The 10,110-nt window shown below is 37.8% G+C and overlaps 1 protein-coding gene across 1 annotated transcript; it reads left to right on the forward strand.

Annotated features, from left to right (window-relative positions):
- The first annotated feature begins 4,776 nt into the window (after positions 1-4,776).
- Positions 4,777-8,319, forward strand: LOC124157462 (golgin subfamily A member 6-like protein 22). The gene is made up of 3 exons (XM_046532196.1): positions 4,777-4,866; positions 6,152-6,217; positions 6,480-8,319. Exon 3 carries the CDS (start codon positions 6,487-6,489, stop codon positions 7,600-7,602), a length of 1,116 nt encoding a protein of 371 aa, XP_046388152.1. The 5' UTR covers positions 4,777-4,866; positions 6,152-6,217; positions 6,480-6,486; the 3' UTR covers positions 7,603-8,319.
- Positions 8,320-10,110: the final 1,791 nt, after the last annotated feature.

The raw sequence follows: 10,110 nt of genomic DNA on the forward strand, positions 1-10,110 counted from the left end.
CATACACCTCTCCCCTCTTTTCCCTTTTCCAGCACACTCCTTTCCTCCGCATTCTTACCCAGGTTGAGAAGGAAGTCAGTAGTACTTCGAAAGCTTCCAAGTTAATTTCCCGTGTGAGTGTTTCTTTTTTTGTGTTTCTATGTTTAAGGATATTGACTTAAAACTATTTATATTGCGTGCTACGTGCATCTCGTTTTTCCTAGACATATGTGTGTACATATATAATGTGTGTATATATATAATATATATATGTATACTTTTTTACTACTCCGACCTTGGACTTGAACTACATATAGTCATCATCGAGGTCTTTAATTACCTTGATAATTACTATATGTAGTTGAAACTCAGGGTCGAAGTAATAAAAGAGTTTTTGTGGAATATCACAATGTGATTTATTTCGTATTTTTTTACTGCAAGTTTCAACTGAGTAAACCGTCAACAAATGTGATTTGGTAGAACAGGAGGTATGGGTCCTCTTAATGAAACATATTCGTTAAATCGAAAACTGAAGCATGTACGTGGTGGAAGGGCTCCATATTATAAAAAAATACACTTTGTTACTTCCGCGATATAGAAAATTATGGAAGTAAAAGAGTGTCTTTTATTCATATCATCCTGCTGGAATTATTGGCATCCCACGATTTGGAGAGTTCAATAGTTTCCCTTTGTTGTGCTAATGAATCCGCTCGTTAATAAGTGTCCTAAAAACCTAAAAGATGACTAAGTGATGCCAATTTACAGGGATACAATGTCTGAAATTTATCAAATGAATTTGCACGAATATGCTTGATTATTGAATTGCATGTTTTACCAGTTTTTCAGAATTAGTCAACAAGACGCTCGTGAGATTAAAGAGGCGTTGACGGACGAGGACATGGAAAAATCGTCTGACGAAGAAACTAGGTATCACAGGTAAGTGATATGAACTCAAAATTTACTTAACTTGAACACCATTCCATAACAGATCCCGGAAGTAGTTAGAATTCGTCAAGTGTGTTATGAGAAGATTTTCGGATGAGAAAGTAAAAAAAAAAGTTATATCAACCGCATCTTGAATACATAACCAAAATATGGGACCCGGTGCTGAAAGAGTTCATCCGTAACCTGAATAAAGTACAAAGGAAAGCTACTCAAATCGTATAAAACTGCTACGATCGTACAGATAGCATTACACAAATGTTAAAAGAAATAGGTTTGGAGCCACTAGGCTTATATTGAGTGAGCAAATCAGAATAGATATCCTAAGTTATCTTCTCTATCAATTTAGTCTTCAAAAAAGGAATATGTACGTTAAAGGAGAGAAATTATGAAGCGTGCCTCAATTATCTGATAGTAATATTGCATGAGATATTCCTTCAAAAGTCGGAAGATTGCAGGAAAATCATCCAAAAGCGCGAAGACTTGACGGACAAGCTATTTTCAAGCAGGATTTCAACCTAGTTTGCTTTGTGGGAGAGTTGTCAATACTTGTAATTGTATCATGAGTAAGTGGAATTGAAAATATACTTATATAGCACACATACAAGACTAACATTAAAATAGGGAAGCAAACAATGGTGGAGGTGGATAAATTCTGTTATTTGGGAAGCAGAATCACCAGTGACTCGAGAATCAAGAAAGAAATAGTCAGCAGAATAGCCCAAGTGAATACAGCATTCCACCAAAAGAAAAACCTACTTAGAGCGGCAAACTTAAATATAGAAGGAAACAATTTATAAGAACCTACATTTGGAGTATGCTCCTATATGGAACTGAGGCATGGACAATGACAGCAGCGGAGATAGGATGGATAGAGGCCTTAGAAATGTGGTGCTACAAAAGAATTATGAGGATCAAATGGATCGACCGAGTTAGTAATGAGGAGTCCTAAGAAGAGTAGGAGAGAAGAGAAGCCTCATGAAAACCACAATTATAAGACGGAACAACCTTATAGGCCACATCTTTAGACATGATGACCTCATGAAGACAAACGTCGAGGGACAAGTGGATGGCAAGAACGGAAAAGGAAGACCTAAAACGAAATAAATAGAATAGTTAAAGGAAGACGTGAAGGAGAAGAAATACTCAGGTGTGAAAACATTAACTAATAGAAATCTTTATTGAAAAGCTGGGTCAAACCAATCTTAAGATAGCTGACCAGTGATGGTGATGACGAACATATATACATTCAATTTTTTCAGTTAGCTTAATTTTGCATTTAGAGTCATATTTTGTGAGGTGTGTGAATAAAAACGTGCATTCTTGAGAAGCAAGATGGACATAAGCTTCACACATTCAAAAATGTATTAATGTTTGGTTCTTTCCCGGCGAACAATAGCAGAAAAGATTTCTCATGTTTTGAACCGTGCCAAATCCTCAATGTCTCCTTCCAACGTTTCGATAAGTAGCTGGCCCATCGCCTTCAGATATTCAGAAATCCTAAAAAAATTAATAGGATGGGCGATTTATTTATCGAAAGGCTGGATAGCGACATGGAGAACCTGACCCGGTTCAAAATACGATAAATATTTATTGCCATTCAAAATTTATAACTGGAGGAACTTCAGGAACTTCACTGGGGGAAAATTACAAGAAGGGTGCATTACCAAAACCTTGAGCGATTACTTTTTGCAAGAGGATTACCGATAGTATTTGATTACTCATATCCCAATTCGTATGTAAATGAGCTGAACTCCATTTCTTTAGCATGTATTTCATACTTCACCGCTTAAATTTTCCTCATTTCACGTCTGTTGCGACAGGATGTATAGAATTTGTACTGCTTTCGTGGATGCACATTACGAGGTGCACAATTGGAAATTTGGGTTTTGTAGCATGTGAATATGAAATTCAGATGCAATAGTTAAATACTATACGGTATCTCATGTATATCTCGTTTGATTTCAATGCGACTTCCATTTGCTTCTCAAATTTCCTAGACATTTATGCACTGGGCTATTTCTTTTCCAGTCCAAATGAGGTATCCATAATCCTTCCTATTCCCATAATCCTAATAATTGATGTTAGGAAGCAGATTTAGGCAGAATGTTGGAAATTCAATGCTTATATTTTAAGTTAATTAAAAAATGCTTTTTCATGTAATACAAGCCATTAGCAGCGCCAATTTTATGTAAAGGGCGTGTTACAAATTTTATTACAGAATTCAGTATCAAACCGTATAAAAAGTTGTTGAAATAATACCCATCATTTAATTTCGCCGTTTATTTTTAAGTTAAAACCTTGATTACAAACAATTACCAACTAAATTGGTCGGCCTCGGCGGCGGGGATACGTCCTCGCCTACCATGCCGAAGGTCTCGGGTTCGAGTCCCCTGGATAGGTTTCCCCTTCCAGGACAGGCGTTTGGGTGATCGTCTGTTGCTGATTGCTTAAACTCCCGATTTAAAGGCCACATTGTGCTGTTTTCGGGGGTAATTGAGATAAATAAAAACAATAATATAAAAATGAGACAGTTATTTTGCCACGACGGCACTCATATCAGAGCTGGAGACTTAACATTTATCCTTTTATTTTACAAGAATCGCCATGATAACCTGCGCAGAAGCTCTTATTTTTAGGCAAAATTACTAGTAATACATTACACATATCCTATGTCAATGAAAACTCGATTTATTTGATTCGTAGTCATTAAGTCGGAAAAAAACAACTGTCAACTATCAGTTTCTCGGGCTTCTTTTCTCAATTTGACGAAAGGGTTTCTACACTCCACTATACATTGTAGTGGTGCATTGATCAAATAAGTCACGTAATTGACATAAAAGTTTTAAAAACACCAAGTAATGGGCAACGGTTCGAAGCAGAAAACTTATAATTTTCTCACTCTCATATTTGAAGGGGTCATGTTATAACTATTTCTAATTCCACAAACTCTAATAGCAATGCCATCGAAGACTTAAATCTACCTCAGTAATCAGGGCTGGGCAAAATATAGGCCCAGATATTTAAAAAAATATTTATGTTTCCCTAATTGTATCCATTGATGTTAGGAAGCAGATTTAGCCAGAAATGTTGGAAATTCAATGCTTATATTTTAATTTAATTAAAAAAATTATTTTTTTATGTAATACAAACCATTTGCAGCGCCATTTTTACGCAAATAACATGTATACCACGTGTAATAATATATAAATATATGTTTGAAATACAAAATACCGCACCAAATGTTTTTGAAATACAATATTTAGAAAATACTTTTCACTTGGGTATTTGAGAAACAAACTAAAAGTAGCGTTTTAAATACAATACACATTTGCATGGAGTCTAAGGAAAAAATATAACCTGCCTTGGAACGTTATATATAGTTGCAAGCATGAAGAAAATAATTATAACGAAAACGCAGTAACCACTGAAGCACAATGATACATAAGTGCTATTTGAGGTACTTCAGAAGTATTTTACAAATGTATTTTTTAAAGTTTAGAATGGGAAAATACTACAAATCTGTATTTTAAACACAAGATACATTCTGATCATGTATGTGAAATACCAAATACAAATAAAAAATGTATTTCAAATGCGTATTTTAAAGCACTTGTATTAGAAATACTGCCCAGTCTTGTAGGTAATGCATCCGCCAAAAGAGCCGTTTGCCAAGCGAAGTCAACTTAAATAAATGTAAGCGCTCCTTCTGGCAACAAGTGAATTCTATGACCACAAAGCGAAAATGTATAAGCTCGGGAGATGGCTGATATTTGTCAAACGAATTATTGCCCTGGAAGTTTTATTGAAGATGCTTGATATCTTTAAGTGCATGATGTTTCGTCTTCCTTTCAGCACGAGTCACCGAGATTCCTTAAAGATAACGGAATTATCGAATGACGAGCTAGCGGGACATTCGTCTCATCAAGAAACTGAGAGTAACGGGTAAGACTGTGAATAAAATATTGATTTTTCTTAAATTCCATTCAATAATATGTCACGTTTACAATAAATCCACTTGAATTTATTTAGAAGAGCCATAGAATTTGATACTTAGCAATATTTTTTGCTTGTCTATATCAATTAATTATTGTGTGTGTTAAGTGTGTTATGAGAAGATTTTCGGATGAGAAAGTAAAAAAAGAGTTATATCAACCGCATCTTGAATAGATAACCAAAATATGGGACCCGGTGCTGAAAGAGTTCATCCGTAACCTGAATAAAGTACAAAGGAAAGCTACTCGAATCGCATAAAAATGCTACGATCGTACAGATAGCGTTACACAGTTGTTAAAAGAAATAGGTTTGTAGCCACTAGGCTTATATTGAGTGAGCAAATCAGAATAGATATCCTAAGTTATCTTCTCTATCAATTTAGTCTTCAAAAAAGGAATATGTACGTTAAAGGAGAGAAATTATGAAGCGTGCCTCAATTATCTGATAGTAATATTGCATGAGATATTCCTTCAAAAGACGGAAGATTGCAGGAAAATCATCCAAAAGCGCGAAGACTTGACGGACAAGCTATTTTCAAGCAGGATTTCAACTTAGTTTGCTTTGTGGGAGAGTTGCCAATACTTCTTCACTTGAATTTATTTAGCAAAGCCATAGAATTTGATACTTAGCAGTATTTTTTGCTTGTTTAAATCAATTAATTACTTTATTGATCCTGGGGGTACGCTCCAAGACCTGGAAGAAAAATAACTAGGTAAATGCTGCCAAATCCATTATTTTGACGAAAAACCGTAAATACAATAAATTTTCCTGAAAAATCGCAAAAATATTAATTTTTTGGCACATGCTTCATAGTATCCTGGGAAAATATTCCATTTTCAGGTAAACATTCCATTAAAACGTAACCATATTTCATCCACAATGAGGCAAGGGTTTCATTCTTTATGCCCACCTGAAGTTATGCCATTCTCAGTTTTAGACCTTTGTACAAATTTCAAGGGAATTTCACAACAGATCATATGATGAAATATTTCCTTAATTCCTTATCATCGCCGTTCGTTGAAAACATTCAAATACGCCATATCAGGAGAGCGAACGCTCCAGAAAACCTCCAACAAGTTAATAGTCAGCAAAACATAAATTTTTTAACATAGAATTTACGAGCACAAGTTGGTTAGCACGGATTGGTTGAGCAATGTTATTAATAAAATAAATATAATGGCCGAAAAATAAAGAAGATCATTATTTTCAATACTTTATTTAATCGTTGTTTCAGATTGCAGAAAGCTGTTGGAACTCACTTGCAAGCCCCTGAGTGCACACAAGGAAAGCAAATCATAAGGTGAGATTTAAATAAATTACAGTTGTTATAAACAAATTGGTAGCATGACTCATCATGTGCATGAAGACGAAGCTAGTTATAGCAATGATGTTGAAAAAAATGGAGTAACAAACTGTAGAAGCTCTAACTCTAGAAAGCAATAAAAATAACTTAAAACCAATGCTGTCCAAATTTCACGACTCCCTCTCACTTAAATTTTATTTTATATATTATTTTAAACTTCTCCTATTCCTTTTCATGGTTGGTGAACATCTATTATCAGCGTCACTATGCAAGACGGGAGTGGTGTAAGAAATGTCCACGTCGATCTTGACAGAGCATTGCAATTGAATGTAGAGCAGGATCTTAGAGAAAGGGAGAGAGAAATTATATTAGCCAAGGAAGATCAATTAAATAAAGTTCATCTGGATTTGGTCCGGTATGAGAAGAACATTCAAGAATGGGGTAGTGAAATGAGGGAGGACTTGCAATCGTTACTTAAACTGAGAGAATCGCAGGACGAAAATTCGGAGATCAGAGTAATGAATATGACGAAATACAGCATTGATGCCATAAAATCGATCTCCGAATCCTTCAACAGTACATACGAATTGCGGGAAAAGTCTTTCAAAGAAAGGGAAGACGCATTCATGCAGAGACAAATCCTCGCGAATCAGAGGGAGGATAGGATGATGGAACAGCTGGACCAGAAGAGAGAGAAGATAGACGAGGAGAAGAAGGAAAAGGAGAAGGAATTGAAGGAACAGGAAGAGAAGTCACTCAAGCGGAAGGACGAAAGGGAGAGATTAATGGCGGAGGAGATCAGGAGGAAGGAAGACCTGATGAGAGAAGACGAGGTGAGGCTTAGGGAAGAGAGGGAGAGGACGATGAGGGACATGGAGAGAATGAGGAAGGAAGCTGAGAAAAGGCAGGACGAGCGAGAGGCTTATGAGCGGGCGATGGAAAAGGCGAGGCATCTGGAGATGAAGGCGGAGCAGGAGGACGCGAGGAGGAGACTCAAGGAGGAGGGTGAACTGAGGAAGAACGCGTGGAAGGAGGAAGACAACAGGAGAGAGCAGATGAGAAAACAACAGGAAGAGGAGAAGAGGCTGGCGAAAGAGGAGAGGATGTTGAGGAAGCAGGAAAGGGAAGCCCGGTTGGAAGCAAAGCGCGCGTCCCGTGGGCAGAGAGCACCAGAGGATGGGAAGAGAGACCAGTTGAGGGAACCGGAGAAGCCAAAACAGCGAAACGCAGAGTTGGCGCCAAAGGAAATCGCTGTAATCGAGGCGGCCAAGCGGAAGGCAGAGGCGGTGATCAAGGAAAAAGAGAGGCTGCATCTTCAGAATTTGAAGGAACGGGAGGGACAAGATGATGAGGAACCTGAAGAAACAGAGGAGGGGTACTGAAAAGGGAATGGAGGTGCGCGGGGCTGGGGCAAGGGTGACGGAGGAGGCGGGGCAGTTGGAGTGGGAGACATGAGGAGGAGACTTAAAGAGGAGACCTAAGGAAGACATTTAAGGAGGATAATTAAATATAATACTAATGGAGGAGGGCTTACAAGGAGACCTAGGGAATAGACTTAATCAGGAGACTTAAGGAGGAAACTTAAATATTATAGTAATGGAGGAGAATTAAGGAAGATACCTGAGGATGAAAATTATGGAAGAGACTTAAATTGGAGACTAATGGACGAAAATTAAGGTGGAGACTGTTAGTAGAGGGCTTCCAAATGAGGAGAAGCGAAGGAGACAACTGGGAAGAACTGAGGAGGAGACAGCGAAAAGAAGGGATGAGTTTGAGGATTGATGAGAGGACAGCGATTTTGGAGAGGAATCGCGCGGCTCACGAGCACAGAACACAGCTGACGCTCAGTTATGGAATGGTGAGAGATAAAAGGAGCGTAATTCGGAATTGAAGTCGACCAAAAGTATTACAATCAATGTGAAGAAGCGCAGGGGGCGGAAGCTGTGCACAGGGAAAGAGAGAAACCTTTCGAAAATGGAGGGAAGAATGCAACAAAATGATTAGACTCATCGCCGAGGGACTCGGCCAGGACCAACGAAAAGCTGGCAAGGCCATAAAACTGACTTACGGAGGAAGGCGAGCAGATTAGGACAGCAAGGAGGGAGTAAGATAATTGCAACGGGAAGAGATTTCTTCTCATTATTAGTCATTCCCTGGTATTTCTTTATTATACTAGCTCTGCTTACCTCTCGAACTAAATACCTAGCTATGCAGGAGCAGAAACGTTGATTATTATGAATTAATTCTGGGGTACTATTATTTTAGTGATGGATTGTCTCAGATTGAAAATGTTTAAAAATTAGCACATAAAAATTTGCGATAAGCAATGTGTCTATATATAATACTTGAGATTCCAATGATGGTATGTACTCTATGGGTTTGTTATACGAGTATTTCTGAAATGGAATATTAATTATTTGTATCTATTGATTAAGGTTTAAGGTGTATCAATAATAACGACTAAAAACAGGTTATTAAATATATTTGGCAAACTTCTAAAATATATTTCAATCTTCACTTCACCTCATCAATTAACCTATCCTTTGATTCGGTTAGGAATTTTGAGGGACCAGTGACAAAGGTGTCTCTAATTCCTTCACGTCTAATAAATATCTTACGCCCCTTGGGTAAAAGATTTTCCCATAACTTCCTGTTATTCTAAAATCAACGATGCCAAATCTGGATTCACAAGGATATCCATTCCCATAATTTATAAAATGGTGGTTCCGAAAATTGAACAGCTTAAGTACGATCTAATCATTCTCAAAATCATCTCGTTGCTGGACTCATAGCTATAGAAAATCCTGGAAATATTTCTGTACAGAAGTAGTTGGGTGGAACTAAACCGAGTAACCTGGTGTTATTAAGCAAGATCGCTGCAGAGGCGACAAGAAGTTGGACTGAAATTTCCACCTGTGTCCAGCACTTATTACCTACTGCCATGATTAAAAGTTGGCTTAATACTCCTATTGCGGTTGGCCACTCGGAACCAAAATTGTAATTCCATTAAAGAATACGGTAGATACATTGAAAGGAAATATATTTAACTAGGAAATAACCTTAATCATGTAAAAGTTCTTTCATAATTTTCAAATAAAAAAATGTGAAAGTTCCCGCCAACTTTTCATACTTTTGTGGCGTCATTGGTCATTTAATTTCCGCAGCTTTTCCGGCGAATAATATTGGCAAAGATCTACGGCGTTTCATATTCCACGTAATATTCAGATAAAAAAACGTGAAAGTTCCCACCAAATTTTCATTCGCTTGTGTCCTCATTAGTTATTTAATCCCCGATTCTCTGCCGGCGAACAATATTGGTGAATATCGATGGCGTTTCACACCCGTCTTCCCATCTCTCCTTCCAACGTTGCCACTCATCACGTCTTCAGGGACCCAAGTAACATGGATTCTGATACCTCTACACTTGTGACTCTGGAGCCTCTATGCTCTGCGAAGTGGGGTCGGGGTCGAACGAGAATCAGAATCGAATGGGAACCAGTATAGATAAAAAGGACAAGTTTGCAACCGTACTCGGAAAGGAGGTGACGTGGTTCCTTTTTCTGTAAACAATGCACTAAGGATTTAAAGATTCCCTCAGGTTGGCCCGGGATCGAACTCACGATATCCCGACGGCTACCCTCATCATTGGGAAGGATAAGGAAGAAGAGACAGGTTAGGATACAAAATAATAACCAAAAAACCCAAAATCGGATGCTTTCCACTAAATCGAAGAGTCAGGTGACCAAGAGCCTTTTCCAGTAACTACGTCTCCTCGTTTCCGAGATTTCGGAATCCAATTTTCCGTTTCCGTCACTCGTAAGCGCTTTTATGCTATCCTCTACACCAACTTTACTGCATTTTTGAAAAATGCCTTTCAAGGCATTAACGAT

This window comes from Ischnura elegans, chromosome 4 (genome assembly GCF_921293095.1).
Source record: "Ischnura elegans chromosome 4, ioIscEleg1.1, whole genome shotgun sequence".
In the NCBI taxonomy this organism is placed as follows: domain Eukaryota; kingdom Metazoa; phylum Arthropoda; class Insecta; order Odonata; family Coenagrionidae; genus Ischnura; species Ischnura elegans.